The 26,571-nt window shown below is 39.4% G+C and overlaps 1 protein-coding gene across 1 annotated transcript; it reads left to right on the top strand.

The window, feature by feature from the left end:
- Nucleotides 1–568: 568 nt before the first annotated feature.
- Nucleotides 569–26,348, top strand: LOC119727002 (SEC14-like protein 2). The gene is made up of 14 exons (XM_038198871.1): nt 569–777; nt 3,631–3,735; nt 4,402–4,508; nt 7,183–7,252; nt 7,807–7,850; nt 8,361–8,420; nt 9,451–9,544; nt 11,429–11,523; nt 12,519–12,614; nt 14,523–14,667; nt 16,656–16,762; nt 19,131–19,273; nt 19,974–20,125; nt 24,240–26,348. The coding sequence occupies exons 3-14, from the start codon at nt 4,455–4,457 to the stop codon at nt 24,386–24,388; spliced, it is 1,209 nt and encodes a 402-aa protein (XP_038054799.1). The 5' UTR covers nt 569–777; nt 3,631–3,735; nt 4,402–4,454; the 3' UTR covers nt 24,389–26,348.
- Nucleotides 26,349–26,571: the final 223 nt, after the last annotated feature.

Below are 26,571 nucleotides of genomic sequence, written 5' to 3' on the forward strand. Positions count from 1 at the left end.
CTTGTTTTTTTTCTTTCAACAATGTAATGTACCCCACTTGCGCCCGCCAGTACTCCACATGCGCCCATGATTTTGTACTTGTTTTTTTTGTGTGGGTACATTACATTGTTGAAAGAAAAAAAACAAGTACAAAATCATGGGCGCATGTGGAGTACAGGCGGGCGCAAGTGGGGTACATTACATTGTTGAAAGAAAAACAACCAAGTACAAAATCATGGGCGCATGTGGAGTACAGGCGGGCGCAAGTGGGGTACATTACATTGTTGAAAGAAAAAAAACCAAGTACAAAATCATGGGCGCATGTGGAGTACAGGCGGCCGGGCGCAAGTGGGGTTACATGCGTGTGCATACGTGTATGCATAGATCTATGCGTGTATGCGCCTGTACAATTGACCCAGGCATTAGTGTACGTTGTTTTATTCATGACGCATACGTCATATGTTGTATATTCATGACCGTACCCGGCAGGCGCCCAGATAGCGCTCCCCGTCGCAAAATTGCTGTAACAGTGAAACAGCGCCCTCTTGTGTCACATCCGCGCACGAATAATGCATATTTCCAATAGAGGGCGCTATGTTATTTTAGCCGGGCCCATGTTTACGTTTTTGCCAGCAAGCTAGCAGCACACGAATTACGATCCTTTCAACAATTCTTCAAACTGACTAGAAGATCCCAAAGTTCGCAGGGGATACGCTTTTAGCCATAACTACTATAATATTTAGAGGTACTTGTTGAGTGGGCGATGGTTAGCCGAATGGACGTGAGTGAATGGTGTCGGTGAGTAAAAAAGTCAGCATGGTCAGTGGTTAAGCCCATTTATTTCTCCATGGTTAGCCTTAGTACGGAAGCTTGAATTGCCTTCCGCCATCGCGCCATACCGCGTTACCGTGATAATTTATCACAGAAATCCGGAATTTAAAGATAAATCCTTCCTCGATACTGCGTTACTGTGATAATTTATCGCAGAAGTCCGGAATTCAAAGATAAATCCTTCCTCGATACCGCGTTACCGTGATATTTTATCACAGAAATCCGGAATTCAAAGATAAATCCTTCCTCGATACCGCGTTACTGTGATAATTTATCACAGAAATCCAGAAATCAAAGATACGTATTCCTCGATACCGCGTTACCGTGATAATTTATCACAGAAATCCGGAATTCAAAGATACGTATTCCTGAATGTCAGACAAGTCGACGGTTGAGACAACTCGACTCAGGACAAGTCGACCGTTGAGACAAGTCGACCGTTGAGACAATTCGACTCGGGACAACTCGACCGTTGAGACAGCTCGACTTAATGGAAATGTATACACGTGGAGCGAAAAAAGTTGCAAAAATCTGTGGCAGGACCGGTCCCGGGCGTGGCGCGGGCATACTCGATGCACAGAGGGCGATCCGATCCGGTGGCCGTCGCGTTGGGCCGGCGTGCCCTGCCCGCGAGGACCGGGCCCGGCCCGGCACGCGGGCATGTCAACCGGCGCGGCAAGTGGGCGCACAGGCCCGGCAAAAACAATCACGCTGCGCTATATCGGCTCTGTTATATGCAACAAAAAAACCTCATGTGTCATCACTCCCAAACGGCGATCAGCCGCCGTCAAAAATCCCCGGTACTATCCCTGAAACTAGGCCCAAAACATGCGAGGCGACTTGTCTCAACGGTCGACTTGTCTTTCCATTTATCGCACATACGGTCGAGTTGTCTCAACGGTCGAGTTGTCTCAACGGTCGACTTGTCCCGAGTCGAGTTGTCTCAACGGTCGACTTGTCTGACCCCCGTATTCCTCGATACCGCGTTACCGTGATAATTTATCACAGAAATCCTGAATTCAGAGATAATTCCTTCCTCGATACCGCGTTACCGCGATAACTTATCACAGAAATCCGGAATTCAAAGATAATCACTTCCTCGATACCGCGTTACTGTGATAATTTATCACAGCAATCCGGAATTCAAAGATACCTATTCCTCAATACCGCGTTACCGTGATAACTTATCACAGAAATCCAGAATTCAAAGATACTCCCTTCCTCGATACCGCGTTACCGTGATAATTTATCACAGAAATCCGGAATTCAGAGATACCTTTTCCTCGATACCGCGTTACCGTGATAATTTATCACAGAAATCCGGAATTCAAAGATAATCCCTTCCTCGATACCGCGTTACCGTGATAATTTATCACAGAAATCCGGAATTCAGAGATACCTTTTCCTCGATACCGCGTTACCGCGATAACTTATCACAGAAATCCGGAATTCAAAGATAATCCCTTCCTCGATACCGCGTTACCGTGATAATTTATCACAGAAATCCGGAATTCAGAGATACCTTTTCCTCGATACCGCGTTACCGTGATAACTTATCACAGAAATCCGGAATTCAAAGATAATCCCTTCCTCGATACCGCGTTACCGTGATAATTTATCACAGAAATCCGGAATTCAGAGATACCTTTTCCTCGATACCGCGTTACCGTGATAACTTATCGCAGAAATCCTGAATTCAAAGATAATCACTTCCTCGATACCGCGTTACTGTGATAATTTATCACAGCAATCCGGAGTTCAGAGATACCTATTCCTCAATACCGCGTTACCGTGATAACTTATCGCAGAAATCCGGAATTCAAAGACAAATCGGTAACGAGGAAGGAATTATCTTTGAATTCCGGATTTCTGTGATAAGTTATCGCGGTAACGCGGTATCGAGGAAGGAATTATCTCTGAATTCAGGATTTCTGTGATAAGTTATCGCGGTAACGCTGTATCAAGGAAGGAATTATCTCTGAATTCAGGATTTCTGTGATAAATTATCACAGTAACGCGGTATCGCGGAAGGATTTATCTTTGAATTCAGGATTTCTGTGATAAATTATCACGGTAACGCGCTATCCCGGAAGGCAATTCAAGCTTCCGTACCTTAGTCCGGGCATGGAGCTATAAAGCTCCATGGTCCAAGTAACTTGGACCCAACTTATCACCTTTTTTAACATTCGGACATCGTCTGGCGATAGTACTTAGTACTGTATATATTACCTTTCCACCGCTGTTGGGAGTAACTAATATGGCTTCCATATGTACATGTATTTATCCACCTGCCACCTGCATTGCTACCGGTATATGTAATATATTGTTTTGACAGTGATGTTATGTTTCATTTCCATCATTATCAGCATTATTACTTTACTTTTCTATCATCAGCATTGTAATTAATACAGTATCCGAATATGTGTGTTGTTTCCTTGGATTTGTGTGTTATTTCCTTGATCACTTGATCATCTATCTGGCGCTTTTTCATCTTATCCTGTAAAATAAGCTTTTTTGTGCAAAATTTGGACTTCCTTTGTTACTTTCCTTGTATTTTCAATCCTTATTACTGGCCAAAAAATGTCGTCACCTGTTTATACGGAATTTGTTTTGTTGATAGAGGAACTTTTTTATCTGATGTAACACATCTTATGATTGTACAATGTATCTTTCTGCTTTGATATTCTTTTACAGACGCCATTATTAACCATGTAATAATGTGTTATATTACATGAAGTAGATGTAAATGCATAGTTTCAGTCGATTGATTACAAGAAACAAATCAATATAAAGTTCTTACCATGTTCTGGTTGATTTCAGTACATCACATGACTGCATCTCATGACCAGCTTGTATGAGTGGGAATCTTCTGTGTATGCTAGGCATTACTCACTGAGTCCTACAAAGCAAGGAACCATCAACAAGGTACATGGATTACCTTCAAATGCCCAACTTCAATGTTGCTGAACGTTAACCCTAACCGCCCTGAATCCTTCAAAGTGCTCTTTGCCAAAGTGGAGGAATTTGGAGGATTGAGGTTACATGGCAAAAGTGCGTTACTGAGTTAATAGTAGGATGCACTTTGTCATGGTTTTTGGCCGGACCTTGTGTTGTTTTTGCTCGGCCGTGCATAAATATAGGCCTGGATTATGCTTGAAATCTTCCGCACTGCTCCAGGATGTCATTGGCCAACATATTGACAGTCACGGCCGCACGATTTTGCAGGATTCAGGCAGTGATCACCCAGATACATGTATGCTATTTTTCCGTGTGGCCAATTGGAGGATCTTGCAGGATTGAGGCTACCTCCTAGCAAAAAGGCCTAGGGAGTTATATTTGGGTTAAAGTATGAATGATAGAATTATAGCAATTAAAGTTTGCTTCTTATTTTAGCTTTTGGAAAAGAAACTGCTAACTTTAACCAGATGAGAGAAATGATCACTCATGTAAGCATTTCAATATTAAACAGATATGTTTATAAATACTTTAATAGATTCACATGGAAATCAACTGATATTGTTTTGATGATATTTCTTGACTGTTTGTGTGAGCTGTTTCAAACCGACTTGTTTCCTTGTGTTTATTGTTTAGGCTGTATTAGGTGTGATTCTGGCTGTATCTCCGGCTATCATTGCTTTACCGCTATGAGTGGAACTTTAGATAACTTGAGCTGCAAACAACAAGAAAAACTAAGAAAGGTAAAGACCGGTAATACCGATACCTTTGACCATATTGCAGCTGAACATTGGGTCCTAATTAGATATGTTGCAGTCATACTTATTGTTTCTGTATGGGATGCAGTGTGCTACACTGTTCCTCATTCCTTCCTGGTTTGATAATTGTTTGAATGAGAAGTATATTCCACCTGGCATTGACTTTGCTTCAATGCTAAGTGGTGCTTTAGGGTCTACATGTGTTTACACAGAAGTGTGGCAATTTATCAGAAATGAAAAGCAGCATGTTGCACTGTAGTAGACATTGACACATGGGTGATAAACTATGCAGAATTATTTGAAGTTTTGTTAAGGTTTTGAGGGCGATGTCATGACCAGCTTGTCACAACTGATTATGTAACAATCAACGGGTAATGTATCACCAACTGATAATATAACAACAATTGACCGAATACTGTAGCACTAACTGATATTGACCGATAGTGTAGTAGAATGTACTACACTATCAGTCAATTGTTGTTACATTCTTGGTTGGTGATACGTTATCCGTTGGTTATTACATTATCAGTTGTAACAAAGCTCCATCATTTCATAACTACCCATGTGTTGATGGGTCAAATGCGGGGCAGAGAATTTAAAAAAAAATCACTCTGGTTTCTAAAGCCCTGTCCGCACTGGACTTATTTTGGTAAAGCTTACCAAAACAATGGGTACTTTTCCCATTTTAAGTCCTGTGCGGACAGCCTGGGACGTTTTCCACTCAGTTACTTTTCCTGAGTCCAGCAGTTACTTCTACTGGCCAACTGCTGCCCAGGAAAACTGACCAGGTGCCCAGGAAAACTGAGCAGGCCACTTTTCGCAAGACGATAAGTCCAGTGCGAGTCGGTAAAAGCGGCTCAGGAAAGTGTACATGCAGTCTGAGTGCAAGGTGGGACTCGAAAAGCACGTGCTCAGTGTGGCCGACCATTTTGTAGAAAAACGCTGCGGTGTATCAAGTCCGAGTGGTAAAATCTCGTTATACTTAACGGAAAATACAAACACAGAGAAGAGCGATCACATTCTGGGAATTAATTTGCAGAAATTCTCTTTCTCCATCGATGTTTGTTTGGTATTTTCTACGATCCAAATTCATCCTGTTACACTATGTAGTCATGCATGGTGCACATCAGTTGATCGCTTGACCCTGCGGTATGTGCATGCACAGTGTACACTTCTCATTTTGTATTCACTGAGCGGAGTCCTGTTACCATGTACAGTGTGAATCGACCTGTAAATGCTGTACATGTAGCTTGTCCCCCAGTAACTGTATCACGTCATTGTTTACTGCAATAACTAGTTTCTGGATGATTTTAGAACTTAAATGATCATGTTTTTAAACAAATTGATATGAATTAACTTTAATGTTTGTTTGGTTAGGACACACATACATGTATATACATAGTACATCAGATTGGTGATAAGATTGTTCAGTTTGATAATAAAGGCATGAAATTTGGCACCCAGTCAGAGTACATGTATGTCATGGAAAAGATATTTGGCTTTAGGGCCATCGCCAAAAGATTCAAAATGGCTGCCACTGCATGTTATTCTGTGATATATTTTTTCAAAGGACAAGTCTGCGATGGCCTTATAGCCAAATATCTTTCCCATGACATACTCTGACTGTGTGCCAAATGTCATGCTTTTATCATCTAATGAACAATTCCATCATATTGTGCGCCAATCTGCCTGACTATAAGAGACATTATTTTTGTGCAGATCGTCCTATTTAAAATGAACAAGATGTTTTAAGCTTCATTTTATTTTTCTTCTAAATATCTGTTTCCTCTTCATGACAAAATGAAACTGTAACAATTCAACGTATGATAGCTACCCTCATATTTCTCCCATTTGTTTTTTTTTATTGCAGTGCAAAGAGAGTCATGGCAGTTATTTTAATCATGACCAGCACTACACAAACACAAAACTGTTTACACTGAAGAGCTAAAGACCTATATTAAATGGTGCAGTCGGGTCTAATTTAGGTATCGACATGTGTACACTACAGCCCACATGTATGGACAACTTGAAAGAAAGTGGGGCTATTAGTTTAGCCATTAACATATCCATGTATTCCTGTATCCCTTCACAAAGTTAATGCATAAACCATGGACATGTACTTAAACATGTTTTATATATGCAAAAGAAATGTTTGTGCTGACGCACTGAATGTACATACCGGTATATATACGTGTCATGTGAATCTATTTCAATTTGACAAATCTTTCACGCACTATTGCACTATGCACTATTGAAACGTTTCAATGTTAGGCCTGCATTTTACCAAGGCTTCTTCCTGACAGAGTGAGAGGTTATGAATTCGCATGTAGGAGAGACACTGAACAGTCTATCAAAACAGCCAAACACATTCTAAATTAGATAGTGTACCTGTATGTCAGCCATTCCTAAACTGTACAAGCCTAAACATCCGGGGATGTGATCAAGTACCCAGGTGGTGTTGGTAAAATTCAACAGAAATGCCGAACACAACTGTGTTCAATTATCAAATTTTGCTTCTGTTTAAACATTTTGGAAAATGTACATTGATGTGTAAATGTCACACCCATACGGTTCAGTTCATCAATGCAACAGCTATTTGTATCATTCTGTTTCAGACAAGCAAACTGTTCAAGTGTATTTGTTTGTCTTCTTTTATTAGTTCAGACTCAACGTTGGGGATGTTGTGCAGGACTACCATGATGATCACGTGTTACTTCGATTCCTTAGAGGTTTGTCATGACAAAGTATCGGGAACATTTCTGTGTCACATATCTAGCTTCTTGAGTTTAGTACATCAACCATTAGAAGAACCAATGATATGGACTGGGCATTTTTTTCCTGGAATATTTGTAAACCTGTTCTTTTTACAAAGTTCTCGAAATTCTAATTGTACTTCATATTTGGTTATTATGTAGGAGGATATAACACTTAATGTGGTATTCTTTTGAAATTTCATTTGTATTGAAAATATCTTTTGAAATTTATTTACTTCAGAGTTTGACATTAAACATCATGGCCTATTTTCTGATCATTCTGTAATTTTATTGTAATCTTTTCAAATCACACTTGAGTCTTATTGCATTTCAGAAAACACGATTCAGACTTGCATGTAACATGCATCTAGGCTTGAAATACCAATTTGATCTTTAGTAAAAAATAACAAAATTGAAACACATGATTTCTTTTTTCCGGGGACTTGTGAGCACAGTATCACTTTTAATTGATCATGCTGTACAATGACACGACAACAGAGGTTTGAAAGAACTTGTTTGCTTTATTTCAGCTAGAAAGTTTGACCTGAAATCTAGCGAGACTCTTTTCAGGAGTGTGAGTATAATGGTTTTCTCTTTTAGTTAAGGTAAAGCTGGAGTTCTGTTTCATTCTATCCTCTTGGAACACATACCGGTATAGGGTCATTCATAGAAGACATGACATCCACTTTCACAACCAATGTTCATTAAGGCTTTTATTAATCACTTCTATACTATAAAGCGCAAAAGGTGAACATGCGTGTATTTGGGTGTACCTGTATTTGTATGTGTATATTGATCGCCTAAAAATAGTGGGTGACATGCCTGCAAAGTGGCAACAGTCGGCGAGGCCAAGCCTCATTATTATACTAATCTGCAAATCCATAGATAGGTACACTTTTTATTTGTAAGGATTTAGAGCTTTTTACAATTTTTTCATTTTGACTTTTTCCCCCCACTTCACGTCCGGAGGCAGTCAAATCAGTTATAGCCTCAGCAAAGGTTATTTCACACTACTGGTACTTGTCCTCCCACCATGTTGTATTCCTAGCATAACGCCATGAGGTCTGTGTCATTACTTGAACAGGATGTGAAATGGAAGAGCAAGATGCAGACATCCAAATTGTCCAGTGAGGATATTCCTGAGGTGAGCCATACATGAATGTATTGCAGCTTTCTTCTCACTCATCCTCATCTTCATGGACTGTATTTGCTCCAATTTATGAGGTTGCTACGATATGTGATTGACTACAAGAGAACCACATGCACCATAAGCTGCAAGAGTTAAAAAGCCAGATTCCGACACATTAGCGACTTCTGACTGCTATTGTAAACAAAGACTGTGATTGATAATTGGATTCTATACAGAGCTCTAATAACCTCTGCTGATTATCACATAGTATTTGTAGTTGGTGTGCTGTTGCCTGGGGCTAATTCATTGAGCTGCAGCTCTGCGAGCAATGTTTCCTAAGCACAGACACGGTTTACTAGCACACACAGCTTGCTTGTAGCTGCTTCCCAGCTTACTTGCAAATTTACTCATCTGTATTTTCTGCAGATCCTTGAAATTGAACCCTGGTTTCAAAATTTGGTTTCAGGTTATGGAACCTTGGCCCATGTTTCTCCACCTAACAATCTCAGCCATCTTAGGGCGTGCACTGCAAGCTGGTGTCCCCGCACCCTGTGTGAAAGCACAGGCATTGCTGGCAATCAGTAAGGGATTACACCCTCACAGCCATGCTATATCTTGCATGCATTGCGCTACAATATGACATCTGTTAGGCTGTTGACTCCCCTGAATATTATCAGGGTATCTTAGGTACCTGCATGTGTCAAGATAGAGTTTATGTCCTGGATGTTTTATATTACATCTAGTTCATTGTATTTCCAGCGCCTTGAGTACCTAATTGTTGGTAGACACCTGCGCTATATAAGACTCTGGTATTATTGTTTATATTAATATTATTATTATTATTGTCCATGTACAATGCAACATAAAAACTTGGGATTTCTGTTCTGTCTTAAGAGGCTAACTGCCGCTGACCATATTGGCACCAAGTACATAAAAACAACTACATGTCATGTAGTTGTTTTTATAGTACTATGAGGTGTGCATCTTTTTAGTGGTTTCTTTTTGGTATTTATCCTTTTTCTCAATTGTGGTCTTTATCCCTCAGGTTTTGAAGAAGTATTGGCCAGGTGGTATGTGTGGATATGATAAGGAAGGCAGCCCAGTATGTATAGATGCTATAGGCCGAAGTGATACCAAAGGTATGCTGACTAGGGTTCATAATGCTCTAGCCAGCTGATGAGTGGGCGATTACACTCAAATCAGGATTCACCAGCCATCCATCTACCTCTCTATTTTTAGAACTCTTTGTTAATTTCTGTAGTCTCTTAACCCTAACAGAACTCAACCCATCAAACCCCAACAGCATGTTTTGTTGGAATCTGTCAGGATGGGTACAGTACCCCTAAACTGACAGTCTTTTACATTGGGTTGGCACACCTCCAGAAACGAAGTCAGAAATATGTGTGTTCAGTTTCCCATATGGGATTGGAATTTGCCAGGATGGATATGGTTCCTAGTAAATCATGCTGGGGAGTTGGGGTTAAAAATTGTATGTAATGATAGTATGCTGTCTCCACTTCATTTCCAATTGCCGTTTTGCTGCATAAGACCTTATGTTGTCTGTCAATCAATTTTGAACCAATGCCACCTTGCCACGGTTAAAGACTCGTGGCCAAAAGCCCTGCCTTTGTCATGGGACAAAGTTGGATGAAATTTTCCAAACTATTTATCTCATGATGAATATGCAGAGAATCGGTGACGGGACAATACTTTGCTGCAATATGTTCTCTTCTTTTCCTTTTTTTTGGTGTTATTGAACACAAGTTAATTTGATACAAACAGCAGTATCATTAGACTATCAGCTCCGTTCACAAGTACCCCCTCACTGGGAAAGAAAGTACAGTTGGGGGTGACCGACCAACACCATCTTGCCTCAGTTGCCTGACTGTAATTTTGCCATGATGCGCGGCTGTACCACTGCGTGTACATAATACAAATCCCCTGGTGTACGTGCGTCACGCACAAGGAACGGTGCACGTCAACCAGCTAAATGTCCCACCCATGGGATGTCGTTGCTAGGTAAAAGGGCGCCCTCTTTGTTGGCCCACGGAGCCTGTTATGGAATGGCAAAGGGGGAAAGGAAATGACCGGTGGAGAGACTGGGCGTAGCAGAAAACGGTGTATTTATTATCAAGTTCTTGTTGGCATGGAAAGTACACAGTACATGTAGATGAAAAGCCCTGGTAAGCACCGTGGTAGCCCTTGTTAAACACTGAGGAGTGCTCATCATAAGCCCGTAAGCCCATTAACCCTGGCACTGGTAAGCCCGTTCTGAAGGATAACAAGGAAAAAATGAAACAATTAAACAAGGGCAAGAAACACGATGTCGAAAACCTAAAGACATGCACATGTACATTCACTAATATATATGGTGGATCGATGTTCGTTACATGCGTGTATTTCCGACACTTTGTGATTGAAGGATTTGAACCCGAATTAACAACTGAATAATCTCTCATTATAAGAATCAATCATCTAATTATTGGAATTATACTATAAACAATCATAAACAGCTATTATTAAGCGAAAAAGATGCCCTCACCATCCTTATCCGGCCATGGTTTTTCCCCCAATTTGGCTTGCCAACGCTTGACCGTTTACATGCCCTTTTTAATTAGCGGTGGCGCTTTTCTCAACAGAGCCCATAAGCAACCAATCAACTTTAGACTGAAAAAAAGGTCTGGGCATGTCTGGACATGTCTGGGCATGTCGATGTGACAATAGAGTTGACCAGTCTTGGCATAGACATTATCATTACATGTACAAATCCACATGGAGTTACGTTGATGAAATTTTACAATATATGAATCGCTGTAGACATGGGTAAGAACCATGTGTAGTTCTTTCATTGATTGTGTTTGCATTCTGTATTGCATCAATGGCCTGTATTTCATGCTGCTTCTGGCTAGAGTAGAAGACATAAAAACACTTTATAAACCATGTTCAATTAGCAAAGCAGGGTTTTAGCTTGCTAATGTAATAACCAAAAGCAAACCATTCTGCCTTGTATGTTTTTGTTGCAGGTTTGCTGTACTCGGCCAAAACAAGTGACATCATTAAGCACAATATAATTATTGTTGAAAGGCTGTATAGATTGATGGAGGAACAGACACTCAAGGTAAGAGTGTGGCAGGGCTCCAAACTCACCTCTCAGACTAAGGTTTGCAGCTGCTCTTAGATAAGTTAATACTCACTTTCTGGTAACAATCAATGTTCATATTTACCAAAATTGCTGAAGCATAATCACATAGTAATCTTTCTATGAGTTTGCATTTCAGTGCTTAACGCCCATAACATTTTTATATGTCTATGTGATTGTTCATTTCCTGGTTGAAACATATGCTGTAGTCCAAACATTGAAACAAGCATGGTATCATTTTTAAGATAACCATAAATGGAAACGTGATTTTTAGCCAAGGTTACACCCAAGCATTTTGGGGATGTTGGTAGAAGTTCCATCAGTTTTATTGTTATAACCTCCGCCAAGGAGGTTATGTTTTGGTGTTGGTTTGTGTCTTGGTTGGTTGGTTATAACAACAGGATAACTCAAAAAGTTATGCACAGATTTTCATGAAAATTTGTACAAATTGATCAGATTTGGAAGTGATCCGGATGTGGGTCTGGATCCAGGTTTTTCTAAAGGATTCTTCACCATTATGTGTGTGTATGTGCTGCGTTCACGAGTTGTTCAGACCGCCCATGCCAATACAACGCACTGCAGTACACCGCCCACGCCAATACACAGACAATGAAATACACAGGCAATTGATGCAAATCTGTTATAACAGGTCTGTAAACTGGCCTCATGTTGGTGCATTGTCAGGTCAACCTATCTATCAAACCACTTCAACAAGCTTTGGCAGTTATACGGTGTAATCCATAGTGCTTTCTGGTAGTTGGTGACCAGCCTGTATACTAACATATACAAGTGCAGTGGATATGCGAGTATTTCTTTTGGGTGTACTGACAATATGGCGGGGAATTGTTTAGCCTTGGCGGAGGTTTGCGCTCTCTCAGTGCTTTCTAGTTATTGTTTGTTATTTATTTGATGATGATGATCATGATCCCATGATTTGACCCCATGATACTTTGCTTGCATGTTTGACCTTTCAGCTTGGCAGACATGTTGATGGCATTATTTACATAGCAGACCTGGAGAATCTAGGATTACATCATCTGTGGAAGCCAGGAGTTGATGTATTCAATCAGGTACGTGTAAATGCAATCCCTAAGCAGCATGTACGTATCAGACACTCTGGACTGCAATCAACCATCAGGGTTGCCAGAGTTTGGCAATAGCAGTGTGTACCTACTTTTGGTTGAATGTGGTTCAGATAAAGTAATTTAACTCAACCTTTCAAACAGTGTACTCTGTCATCAGCAAAATACTTGTCATAATATAACAAGAGAATCCAAACTCAGCCATATCATGTACCCATGAAAAGCCAAACTGCAAAACCCATAGCAATCTTGTCAATGGTGTCACTGTAATGACAATCTGAAAAATGAAGGGTTGGTCGATCGGGATTTGTTATTTTTTTTATAGATTTTTTTAAAATGTATGTTCCTGTGCATCATGGCAGTCTTTGTATACATTTTTCCAATGGGGTATGTTTTAAAATATTAATATAAAGATATAGTTTCGGTTTGGGTTAACAACATGTGGTAAAACATGTAACTACTGGCACTCAGTAGATTTAGTTCTGATAAGAACTGTCTTGCTTAGCTCAAAAAGAACTTGTCCTGCTTTATTATCTACTTTTGCTATTGTGGTGGGACTTCTCGCAAACTTACTTTAAAAAAAATCATTGCCGACTCTATGTAAGACAATTTTTGTTTTATCGTGGCTCCTAATTAAATAAACACAACATTTCTTTCTTTCGGCCTAGTTTTATTGTGTCTTGAATACTGTAATTTCATTGGTCTAGAATGACCACATGTCCCGTCTATAAAATCAGAGATGCCACTTTTCCGGTTTTAACCAGAATTCCAGGTCTTTTTAAATCTCATAAAATTCCGGTTTTTCCCACCGTAAAAAAAAATGGAAAAAGAGAAGAAAAACTGTGGAAATGCGTTGATTTTTACCTCATTAGCGCTTCCAGGTTTACACTATGGTTGTAAGAATTGCGCACGCACAGCACAACGTTGTTTGTTGAAGTAACCTTACAAAACAAGTCTTTGTTGTTGCCGAGCCTGCATGCTATACAGGCGGCCAACGTACTTCCACGCAGTATACAACGGCGCCTCTCATGCTGCACTGCCTGTGGGCGTGTTGCGTGCTAAGCACACAACGCATTCAGCGTGGAAATAAAGTCTATCTTTTCAGTTATCGGTGGTTCCCGATCGCAGTGATATATGTGAATACAAAAAAAAAACGGGTACCAACCATGTTTTCATCGCGCACATCACGTAGTGCAAAGGGCATGTACACCGACAGTGTTGTGGAATCGTGCATGTTTCGTGTCGAATATTATATTATTACGCTGGAAATTCGGGTAGGCAGAATAAATATTAGGAATATGGACAAATTCAAAGTGATTGAATGAACCAACAGCTTAAAGGCCATAGAAGCAAAAATAAATGGAAAGGCTTGGAGAAACGGGGACTTTGTGTCGGAGTGGCTTTTTCATGAAAAATAAAGTTCCGGTTTTTTTTCAAGCAACTATTCCAGTTTTTTCAAGCAGACCCAGTTCCAGTTTTTCAAGCAGACCTTGTGGCATCTCTGAAAAATGACTGTTTACCATACTTCATACAAACTGTTTACACAAGCTACACTGCTTCGCATATATGTGAACACCTCATGTACACTTTGTTGAATTTGTTCGATAACTAACAGGAAAACTCATAACAAATGTAATGCTAGAAAATTATCAATTCAATTTGAAAATCAATTTTTTTGGGTTGCCACAGTCATAAAAGCAAGTATAGAATATCTTTATCCAAAGTTTCTCCTGTTTGTGTTCATTTTGAGTTTTTTTGTTTTCCTTTAGAAATGTGCATAATTCATATATATAGCCAGGAGTTCATCTTAACTGAGTGATATTTATATTGCATGTACACTATACCAGAATGAACAGACAAGGCACTAAAGAATGTCATGTTTCTTTTCTCTTTCAGTGTGCAGCACTTTTTGAACAGCATTATCCTGAGACGCTAAAGATGATTTTTGTTATCAATGCACCCAAGTTTTTCCCACTAGCCTATTCTCTTGTCAAGCCATTCCTTCAGGAATATACAAGGAGGAAAGTCAACGTCGTAGGAAGTAAGTTTATGGTTCGTGATTGATGGGCTCTGTGAGCAAACAAGAGAGGGCGCTCTTTTACCACTTTCGAGAGTCAAGGGACGGGACACATCATTTGCATGTACTGGTTGTGCGGGTATAGCACAATTTTGAATGAGGCTTTGCCTCGCCGCCTGCCGCCCGCTTCACGGTCAAGCAACGCGTGAACACACCCATACATATAATAAAACACGCATACCCTTCTTTATAATATAGCGGTGATAGTACTGATATGTACAATCTCAAGACACGAAGCCATTGTATCTCCACGTGAGCATCAGGCACCATCAGCAATGCATTCCAATGTCTCTCCCAGTAGTCTCTCCCAACTCTCCCTTTCTTACCATTGAGGGGGTACTTGTGCACGGAGCCCATACTTAAAGGGAATATACATCATTTGCTTTTGCTGTAATTTTCAGAAATGGATGGAATTGGGGGGTTGGAAATATAAAGCAAATATAGTTACACTGACTTTTTTGAGGTTTTGGGTTCGAAAATGCTATAAAAACCAAGAAAAACGATCATTTTCCTGTATTCTGGTTCCCTGACTCCATATAAGAAGAAACAGAGCAGTTTACATACATTGGGGAATTGTAAGGTCAGGGAACCAGTCTAGCTGGCTCGTACCCGTTCATAGGTTTGTAATCGATTGCAAACAAGTGCAATGGTCAATTGGGGCCAGTATTTGAAAAAAAAAGCCAGTTGTTTCCAACGCTGATCGGCCGATCAGCGTTGGAAATTGATACAAAAATACCACTTTTCTTGAAAATGACAGTATACCAGGTGCCATAATTTTACAGGATGCTTTAGACTGTCATTTACCAACATCCTATTAAGGTATTTCGCAAAAACTTGGTAGTTTTATTTTTCGATGTTTGCAAATGTTGTATATTCCCTTTAATTCGCTCTTCTCGGCTTGTAGGAACTATACTACATCATTTAGTGTCATAAACAAAATGTGGATTGTTGAAACTGTGTCACCAAGTTTTTCATTGGGTATAAGCATAAACTACAAGGCATAAAGACTTGAGAGGAACGATCACATGCAAAATGGTGACTGTCAAAACAACAAAAGGCATGTTTGGACTTGATTAAAGTTTGACCAAGATGATGGGCAGAATTCCATTAGTTAAATATTTCCTTGTACAACCTTTAATTAATCGACTGTTGTGGCCTAATTTACTGCATTTGTTTTGTTTTTCTCTTTTCCCCTTTTTTTCCCTAACTATTTTTAACACACTTCAATGTGGATGAATTCTGAGTTAATCTCCCTAAAGACACAATGAGCTGTGTTTCTATTGGACAATTTTGGTGTAATTTCCACAAGTCAAGTAAAGTAACCACTTATGTAAAAAAAAGTGACTGTGCTTAAAATGCCTTCCATAACTGTCAAATCTTTCAAGTTATCCATAAACTGTTAAATAAGTCCATTGTGGAATTTAGGAAAGATAATGTGTACAGTAGTCATAAACAGTTTATGTAACGTGACAGGAAAAATGTGCATTGGTATACTGGTGAAGTCTACTCAGTAAACCTCATATACAGCAGCCACCTCAGGTCAGGCATGATCAGACCAGATAGTTAGGCATCAGGATTATATACACAGAGCTGTAAGCTAACAACTACGTCACCATATCAAATGAATAGCAATCCTGAAAAATGTCACAGGTAACATTTTTTTTTGGTGGGGGGGGGGGGGACACTCTGTATAGAATACTGAAGTGAATACATCACGTACACAAAATGTGTGTGAAAAACATTAGTGCATGATTCATCCTGTGAACCAACACGCGCGTGTACTCCATTCATTTTTGCACTTTCTGGTTCTAAATGACGTCACACTTCAGTACTCTATGTACTTATCGTGAGGTCACATTATTTACAAGCTTAAATGTGATGAGAGTTTTTTATGTAGTGACAATTGTCAGACAGGTTAACACATGAATCTTCGGTTTGATTTGTATGTGCAGGTAATTGGAAGGAAGTACTGCTGAGATACATAGATGCTGACAATCTACCAGTCCATTATGGAGGCACGGCAACAGGGCCAGATGGGGATCCATACTGTCAACATCAAGTAAGAATGTGTGCAGACTACTACTGATTCATGTTGCTGTCCCTGGTATATATTTTAGGTCAGTCTTTTGGCAGTACATTAGCATTACATTCCTTTTCTGTGCTTCAACTCATATCCCCTCTAATTGCAATGGTTCTACTATCCTTTCCTTGTCATTTCTCATATCCAGTATTGCTTCTGTTACAGTTCCCTGTTTCTGTTCTTATGACTATTTCTGTTGCAAATCTAGTTCTTATTAATGTTTTACAAATGATTACTGTGGATTTTGCTCTCTGTTTAGTTCTTGTAACTTCTGTTTTGTGCATGTACATACATTGCATGATGCAATTCGCATAACTGTTACTAGTTGAGTTCTGTGTATTGTAGTTGCTATTCGCTCTTGTGATTGTCATTACTCCTGCAATGCTTCTGACCTTATTCAACTTCTGGTGTCATTTTTGCTCCTACTTACACAATGAACATCTTGACCCTTTCTTTCCCATGAAAGTAAGATTTGCTGTAAAATAAAGGACTTTTGAGCCCTCTTGAACATTTTGCTCAAGCTTGAGAAATCTTACCAAAATGCAGTCGTGGGAAGGGACACCCATGCTAGAAAATGACCAACATCCCTCGTGAATTCATCTCAATTCCTGCAAGTGCCAGAGTTTCAGGTTGACCTCAAAGCAAAATTCAATAATGTGATAAAGGATCAACATGACACCCTTCACCGGAATTATGGTATTCCTTGTGCCAAAGTGATCTGATTGATGTGAAGTCTCATCGATGTTGTAGTATGATTCACGTGCTGAATGCTCATCACCTATGTCTGCAAATATCCACTGACAGCATTATCACGCTAACCAGCGTCCAGGTCTCAACGGATGCTGGAGAATTATTACTTTGTAATGTGAAACCGTCCCAATGATTTTTCTTAGAGTTGAGACAGCTGGAAATCTTGGTCAGTTGTTGACATCTGGCGAACTCAGTGCAACACATCCTTTAATGAGTTTAAGGATTCCAAATGTTCCTATTGTTTTTCTTTATTGGTTCCTTTTGTTCTCTCTCCGTCTTTCTTTTGGCTGATGACTGTATTTTCTATTTACACATGTATGGTATATGTAAAGTCGAACAGTTCGCTTTTGTCCCATTTTTTTTTAGCCTTGATGGACGCAGTTTGAGGGCGCTATTTGGGTTGGGTTAATTCTTTTGTATTACCCAAATTTACCAAGCTAATAGTGTCTGTCTATTGTGTCTGCCATATCTTTGAAAGGCTGATGGGTTTTGTAAGAACATGAAATATTTTTTAAGTTGCTTTTATGGCACTGCTGTTGGCCAAAACAAGAATAGTAGTTGGGTAGGAAGAAGGGGGTATCATGCACCCTTGGAAATCAACTCCTAATCAACGTCTCTAGATCAGAAAAAATGCAGAAAACGATTTGCTATGTTAAAGAAATCAAAAAATGTCCCACGTATTGTTTTTATGCAAATTAGTGCCGCCATTACCGAAAAACCTATTTTTCACTATATCTCAGCCAATATTGCAGATAACTGAACGAATAAGGTGTCTAAACCCATGTTTTGAAGGTCAGAGATCACAATAAAACTATTCTGGAAGTAACCACATGTGTCTGTGGCATAGGAATATGCAAATTAGTGCCGCATATATCTGATAAACCGGCAATTTAGAATTTACATATTTTTATGCCAAAGACACACATAGTTACTTCGTGAATGGTCTTCTAAGGATACCTGACCCTCAAAACATGGGTTTGGACACCTTACTTGTGTAGTTATGTGCAATATTGGCCGAGATATTGGCTTAAAATCAAATTTCTTATAAATCGACACTTTATAATTTACATATTTTCATGCCAAAGACACACATGGTTACTTCGTGAATGTTCTTCTAATGATACGTGACCCTCAAAACATGGATTTAGACACCTTACTTGTGTAGTTATGTGCTATATTGGCCGAGATTTACCAAAAACATGATTTTCTGTTATTAGCGGAACAAATTTGCATATTCCTATGCCACAGACACATGTGGTTACTTCCAGAATAGTTTTATTGTGATCTCTGACCTTGAAAACATGGGTTTAGACACCTACTTTGTTCAGTTATCTGCAATATTGGCTGAGATATAGTGAAAAATAGATTTTTCGGTAATGGCGTTACTAATTTGCATAAAAACAATACGTGGGACATTTTTTGAATTTTTTAACATAGCAACATTCTTTCAGACCTAGAGACGTTGATTAGAAGTTGATTTCCGAGGGTGCACGATACCCCCTTTTCCGACTAAACTATAGAGCATGGAGTGTGTACTCAAGTAACTAGATAATACTGCAGATTGTATGCATTCTATCCTGTGATTATTTGTCTACAGATTGTCATGGGTGGTAAAGTTCCTGAGAGTTATTACATTAAAGGTAGAGATGTATCCAGCCAGGACTTGATGAGATATGAGCTGTCTAGAGCTAGCTGCTTAGAACTCAAGTATCAGGTTAGCAAGCCTGCTAGCATACTAAGGTAAGTGGGGCCCCAACTAATCACCACCCAGTAACAAGTGTATAACTGACCAATTTACAGGGATTGGCTTTTGGATCTGATCTGATGTCTAGGTCTTCACATCTCATATACTCTGTGAACATTCCACACAATTGCCACATTTTCAGTTATAAGGGTCACCTTTTGCTCATTTCAAGTTTCAGCATTGTGATATATAAGTTTTCAAAACTATCTTGTCATTTTCTCCCAGAGCCTTATTTGAATCGGCCATGGGCCTTATTCACGAGTTGGCCATTTTTGTCGAGTTCCCGAAATGTATTTCATTAATTGTAAACTGTTGAATGGGAGGGCGCCGGATTTTTTATGCAGGCACAATGCAGCCTTCATTTACTGTCATTTTTTTGTTTTGAAATATGGCTTGAAACATTAAGGAATGTTAAATTATAAATTGAAGCAGACTGGAATTTATTATATGTTAACTTGCTTTCATTTCTCTTCGCAAGTTCCAAAAATTAAGATTTTACCTCACTTTCAATTCAATATGGCCGACTTCACTTTTTAAGCAGTGATGAAACCCCTTAGTATGTATGGACAGGCAATATGCTCAATGTCCAGTTGGGTGATGAACATAAATGTCTCATGCTTCAGCTGCTCATATGAGCCTAGAGAGTCAGTCCAGTGTCATGTGATGATCATTTGAAAACCCTACCTTCATGTATAGATACGAGTTTAAGACAGAAAATTACGACCTTGCGTTTGGCATCAGACGAATTGCTGATGATGGTGAGAAACTTGATGTCTTGACAAAGCAGCGATATAACTGTCACCTGGTGCCAGAGGATGGAGAAATCAGCTTACAAGAAACAGGAACATGTAAGAATAGTCATTTCTTCTCTCTCATCCTGACTGACAAACAGTGGGAATTGCACTCCAGGCAATCTCTAACAAACGAACAAGAACTAGTTGTTCAAAGTGTGAAATTTTTGTAATAAGATGTCCATGTATGCCAGATGCAACAAAATCCAGACATTAGGCCAAAACAAAAAAAGGTCTCCGGATTCTGGTATGGAGCTTGCCCCCAAAGTAGTCCGGCGACGAGGCTTTTTTTTTTCTTCAAATGTCAGCTGATGACTGCAAATGGTGCCCGACTAAACTTAGTGCAAATATATGGGAGTCCAGAGAGGCCACATAAAGCTTATACTCGATCATAACCCCATCTAAAAACTCGTTAAAATTGTGCAGCAGCAGGATTCCAGTCAAACCAGTGAGTTTGGCGGTTTTGAGACATTATCTTTCATTGAAAAAAAACTTTTTCAGTTTACAGACGTGCATGGCTACGACGACGCGCGCGCATACCAGAAACCGGAGACTTTTTTTTTTTGGCCGTACAAGCTTTATGTGTCAATTTCTACTCAGTCTATCAGACTATTCTTATTGACTTCACTTTTTAAGCAGTGATGAAACCCTCATCCACCATTGACACTGTGAACTGTCAGAAACCTTGCCATTCATTTGTGCTAGCTTTGTTGAACATGAAAGTATTTGTAGAGGTTCATATTCAATGTTTTACAGAAAGTCTGCAAGTAACTCACTCGATGCATTTTGTGTATTTCCCATGCATTCTGTTTCAACCTTAGTGTGTTTTAGAAATGATGTAATCCTTTACATGCTTTCTTGAACTTTTTCAAACTAATCCCTTTTTGGTTTGAACAATGTGATTAAAGCTGAACTTACACATCTGCAATAAAGTATGCAGGCAGTTGCATAATGCATAATGTGATGAATGAAGTTTAGAACTAGGGATGTGTGTTTATCTTAAATCCATTTCTTGCATTATATGTGGCAAGATTAAGAGGGGGTTAGCTAATCAACTTGAGGAATAGCAATGCTTGCAGGGTGTTACCTATAGCAAGATTCAGCAATTTCATACCATTCAGTACTGAGAAAGTTCCCAGCAATATGTCCGTGGTTTTGAGATACAGTCAAACCTGTACAGAAAGACCGCTCAAGGGAAACAATAAAAGCGGTCTTTATAGACAGGTGGTCTCTCTGTACAGGTTGGAAATATTTGCCCTCCCTTTGGCTTCCCTAACTTAATGCGGGGGGTCATTACAGTCTAAACCTGCCTTATCCAAACGTACATGTATGTTCTTCTTTCTTTTAGTTATTTGTTTAAAACATAACTATTCCTTAAAAAAAAAAAATGAAATTAAAAGTCATAAATGTGAATGATTTCAAAAAGTGTTTATTATTTTATGTTAATATTATGTGAGAATTAGCTGTACTGGAGCAGCAATACCTGCACAACCACAAGTAAAAGTAGGGTCCTACAAGTACAACGAAGGGGAAGTTTCTCTTTCCAAGATTCTTGACGATCACACGATCAACTTAAGTTATGACCTCCATTTTCATTTGAAGTGAAAGCTAACTTCAATAATTCCTTCCAGGATTCGGGCTTGAAGAATATGGAGCCACATTCTTTCTTTTTCAAAAGCAATATTGGAACAAACTGGCATTACAGGGCAGATGTAATCTACGCGATGTTGTGTAAACACAATGTGCAAAATTGCACATGCTAGCAAACTTGCTGAAAAGCTCAAAGGTCGATTAAGAGCACCAAAAAAATTTAAACCTTTTTTTTCACGATTTAAAAATAAAGTTGATCAATAAACTTGACAACAAAAATCCTTGAGTATGTTGTGTGTTTTTGATTTTTAGAAAACATGTAAACGAATTTTAATTTAATTTATTTTAATGATAACAAAAGTATGTGAGTGGACGAGACTGACAGGTCACAAGTCATGCACATGCCTAGTGCATTTTGTTGAATGGAGCTCAGCTATCCAAACTGCTGCACTGACAATAGGGGCATTGTTGATGCGACCACGGCCCCAGATTAAGCTTGAAAATGTCCTGGAAATCCTGCGGTTGAGTTACTAATCCTCTGAAGTGGTTTATGTGGCTCTTGCTTTTTCTTTTGAGTAAGGAATCAACCATTGTACAGAAACAAGAGGGCATTTTGTGGTCGCTTTTCATGGCTTGCGGTCGTTCTGTACAGACTTTAGCATTCCTACGGAAGCAAAATGTGCGGTCGCTGGTCGCGTTAAGCAGGTGGTCTTTCTATACAGGACTTAAGTAACGGGATTTGTCAGCGGGGGATTTTTAAATGGTCGTTACGGACAGGTGGTCTTTGTGTACAGTGGGTCGCTAAGGCAGGTTTGACTGGAAACAGGTCAACTCGTACGCGAACCAACTCGTACGCGAGTCAACTCGTACGCGGATTGGTCAACTCGTACGCGAGACAACTCGTACGCGAGCCAACTCGTACGCGTGCCAACTCGTACGCGAGCCAACTCGTACGCGAGCCAACTCGTACGCGAACCAACTCGTACTCGGGCCGTTTTAGGAGTGGTTTCGAGGATTGGGTTGGCATGGTTGGGAAGAATTTGGGAATAGTGTGACGGGTAGTCCGTAGTTCAATGTGTGACCGTTGTGTGTGATTGGGAGTGAACCCGTGAATGATGATAATAAAGTAACTGATTTTTGTAGTTAGACGAGTGTTGTATCGTTTTGTGCATACCTTTAGCCTTGTCACGTCAAATTTAATTCCATATATGAATGCAACGATGTACAAGTTGCATTTTTCGTGTTTTTTTAATCAATGTACCTGTTAGTCAATTAATTGTCACCATTGTCAAACTGACCCAATTGCAACGCTCTGGACTACCATGGATCTGTTCTCGCGGTTCGGTGTCCTAAAAGAACCGGCGGGTTTAGAAGATCAAAAGAAACCCCTTTAATTTGTGTCTAATTATCAACTGTTTTAAAGGATTAAATTATCTGATCTGTTAATCAAAAACACAAACAAAATTCCCTCAGAATTGCGCTTGAAAATACGCCATTTTGTATCTGAGATAAGAAAAAAATGCGGGCTAGTAGAAATGCCCGTGGGTCCGGCCAGTAGCCCGGCTGGCTAGTGAACAAAAGAAGTTGAGGTCGAACCCTGCACATTCCGCCCCAATCAATGAAATTCACCTCCCCATCGTTTTAATTTACAAAATATAATTTGGATACATAATAATTAGGACTAAAAAATTATCGGACCCAAGCAAAAAATTAATTTTCTGACCCAAGAAAATCGCATTTGACCCAAGAAACCTCGCATTTCCGGTGAAATTATATAAAATTCTGATTTTAACAAAAAATAAAAATCAACTCCCCATTTTTTCTTTTTTTACAAAATATTCTTTGGATATATAATAATTAGGGCTAAAAAACTATTTGACCCAAGCAAAAAAACTGGCGGACACTGTCCGTACAACTGTATAAGCATGCGTGATGCTATATTCCTTTTTTTATAGTAGCTCCTTTTTATACAATAGACCTCGCAAATATCGGTGTTTTCTTGTCATTTTACTTGTCTAACCAACCAGCAATTGTACCGCGGCATACACAGGTTACAGCGATTCAATCATGCATTCTTTGTACAGTGCGCGGTGCGGCGGGAACCAATCATACTGGTTATCGCGAAGACAACTTCCCAATCAATCAAGCGGACTTGTAAAAAAACAAAAAAAACGCAGAATTCTTCTCTAAAAAATCGCAAATGTAAGTAGCACTGGCGGATTCAAAAATCAACTACATTTAATTTGAAAATCTCAACCTTTCAGAAAAGGTAAAATTATGCCGACCTACCGTACCGAACCTAATTTCATCTGTCCATGTGAGCTAAACCAATCGTCTAAACTCACGCGTACGAGTTGGTCCGCGTACGAGTTGGTCCGCGTACGAGTCGGTCCGCGTACGAGTCGGTCCGCGTACGAGTCGGTTCGCGTACGAATTGACCCGCGTACGAGTTGGTCGCGTACGAGTTGGTTCGCGTACGAGTTGACCTGTATTCGTTTGACTGTATTTACTTTCACTACATCATAATGTAGACTGTTGTTATCTGTGCTTGGTGTGATAGTGAATTTTGTCTGACTTTTAGATGTGGTCAGGTTTGACAATGGCTACAGTTGGACCAAGGCCAAGACATTGCTGTACTGGGTGGAGCTACTAGAACCAGTGGATGCGCCACAGGAGGAGGACGCGCTAGAATTCATGCCAGCAATCAGTCATGATATGCAAGATATATGACCCATCTATCACTTTCATTTGGGTATGTGTAAACAGTACTCGCAATCAAAACCAAAGGTATGTTTGTTAATATATGGTAGTAATCCTTGTCAGAAAATGTAAGCCATGAAAATGCACCTTTGTGTCCCATTTAATTTCTTTTCAATCTTCATGTTGCCATTTCCAAAGAGAGAAGATTAAAAAAGATTTCACATTGATCATTTAAATTCTATAGTATCTGTTGATGAAGCAATCTACCTGCTGATTTAAAGCCACCCTCAGGTCAACCTGTGAGTTGCTTGCCCTGCAACGGAACCGTCGGTATCAAGCAGAAAGGTACAGCTCACAAAACTCAGAAATCCTGCGATTATTGTAGAACAAGCATCATCTGGTCACGGAATAATTGCAACCATGCTCACGTCACGCACGACGCGACGGCAAATCACAATACAATTAGATGATTTCGGGTGCGCGCATGATGTCATAACTTCACACAGGTCGACTGCGATTGATTCCAGCTCGTCGGGAATGCTCGTCGGGAAGAATTTTTCTACTCTTTTGACTGTCAATTATTTTGAGCGCAAACTGGAATCGGCAACTGATTTGTTCCCGACGGTCGTAGCTCAGGCACAGCTTGATCCTGAAAGTCAGTCTCTGACTGTTCTCTGTCGTTGCAAGGTCGACCTGAGGGCAGCTTTAAGCACATATCGTTTTTAAACAGCCGAGCTGACGTGGCAAAATGATCAAGAAATCATGTAATTTTTGATACTTTGGATGTTTGAGGAACACTTATATATAAGCAAAGCTTTGGAATAATAAAGTTCTAATATATTTAGAGTTATAAAATAATATTTTTGAAGTAAATGATAGATATATTATTTTAAGATGTTAAATAATTTAATGCTTTCTCTTACTTTTGATGTTGAATTATTTAATACTTGAGGTATTTTGAAATTGTTATTATTGTATGTATTCATGTTGTAAAATTTGAAACAAATTGCCTTTCATGATATATTGATTCAATAAATGAATTCAGTAAAGTACAATTCCTTTAATGTTCTAAGCAAGTTGGGTGGCTGCCTTATATCACATGATAACTCCTTTTTGGAGACTTACATAACAAACTGACTTGTTCGTTAAATTGAATAATGACTCTTTTTGTGTGTTTTCCTTTAAAGTGTCAGAAACCTGCAATATAAATGGACTGTTTTGCTATGATTTGAATGTTAATAAGAATCATTTGTATCTGCTCTCTGTCAATTATTATAGAAGTACAGCTATATCGTTTGAACTAAATCGAGTATTGTGTGCGTTTTTCGTGAGGTTGTAGAAGGTGCCTTTAGCAACATTTTAAATTCCCTGGCACAAAACCGCTGGACCTTGACTTCCAGTGTTACCGGAAGTGCAATAAAATTGAATATGTAACTCGAAAGTAGAAGCATTTTACTTTAGACAAGTGTTTAGTGAGAAATGCCAGGCACAAAAAACAGCGGTTCTAGAGCCAATAATTTTAACTTCACTATGAACATGTATCCTCTCCGAAGTAAATCAGTATTCACTTCCCCTTTTTGACTGATGACGTCATCAAACCAGAAATAACTTGGACATGTGCATAAAATGTTTACTGAAATGCATCATACCCCAAAAGATGCATTTTTTTAAAAACAAACTAATAATTGGTTATACTGGAAAGATTACATTTCGAATCCTTTCTTCTGACATAAAAATATTCATAACTTCACTGGGCAGTGTTTAATGAAATAGTTGTCTGCCCAACCACTCTGCGTTTGTAACTCAACAAACGCGAATCTCTAGTTTCAAAATGATTTACATACTATCCTCCTGATATGATTTACCTTGCCTTGATTGTTCTCTTACTTTTCATAAGGCCAGCCATATGCTGTGTAAAGCTTATTGTTCACTAATCAAGACTGAAAGGTACAAATGCAATAAAACAAAATTTTGTCCAAAGCTTAGAACAGTGTTGGTAGGTTCCATTTTGTGTTTTATGTGATGTGCAGGAGAAGCAATTTCTTGTCAACATTCGGGGTGGGGGGGGGGAACTGGCAGCTTGGAAAATGTATATTAAAAAGGTGAGGGGGGTGGGAGCAGCGCTAACTGACTGCAAGGATGGCACTGTTCATTCATGATTGTATGTATAATATACATAAACATCCATGTTTATGCCCCTGTCCTGCTGTATG

Source organism: Patiria miniata, unplaced genomic scaffold (genome assembly GCF_015706575.1).
Source record: "Patiria miniata isolate m_02_andy unplaced genomic scaffold, ASM1570657v1 HiC_scaffold_2, whole genome shotgun sequence".
NCBI lineage: Eukaryota > Metazoa > Echinodermata > Asteroidea > Valvatida > Asterinidae > Patiria > Patiria miniata.

Coding starts and splice junctions, on each gene's coding strand:
- LOC119727002 (XM_038198871.1), top strand. CDS start 4,455: ATGAGTGGAACTTTAGATAACTTGAGCTGCAAACAACAAGAAAAACTA. Junction 7,253..7,806: donor GTTACTTCGATTCCTTAGAG/GTTTGTCATGAC, acceptor GCTTTATTTCAG/CTAGAAAGTTTGACCTGAAA. Junction 14,668..16,655: donor GAAAGTCAACGTCGTAGGAA/GTAAGTTTATGG, acceptor TTGTATGTGCAG/GTAATTGGAAGGAAGTACTG.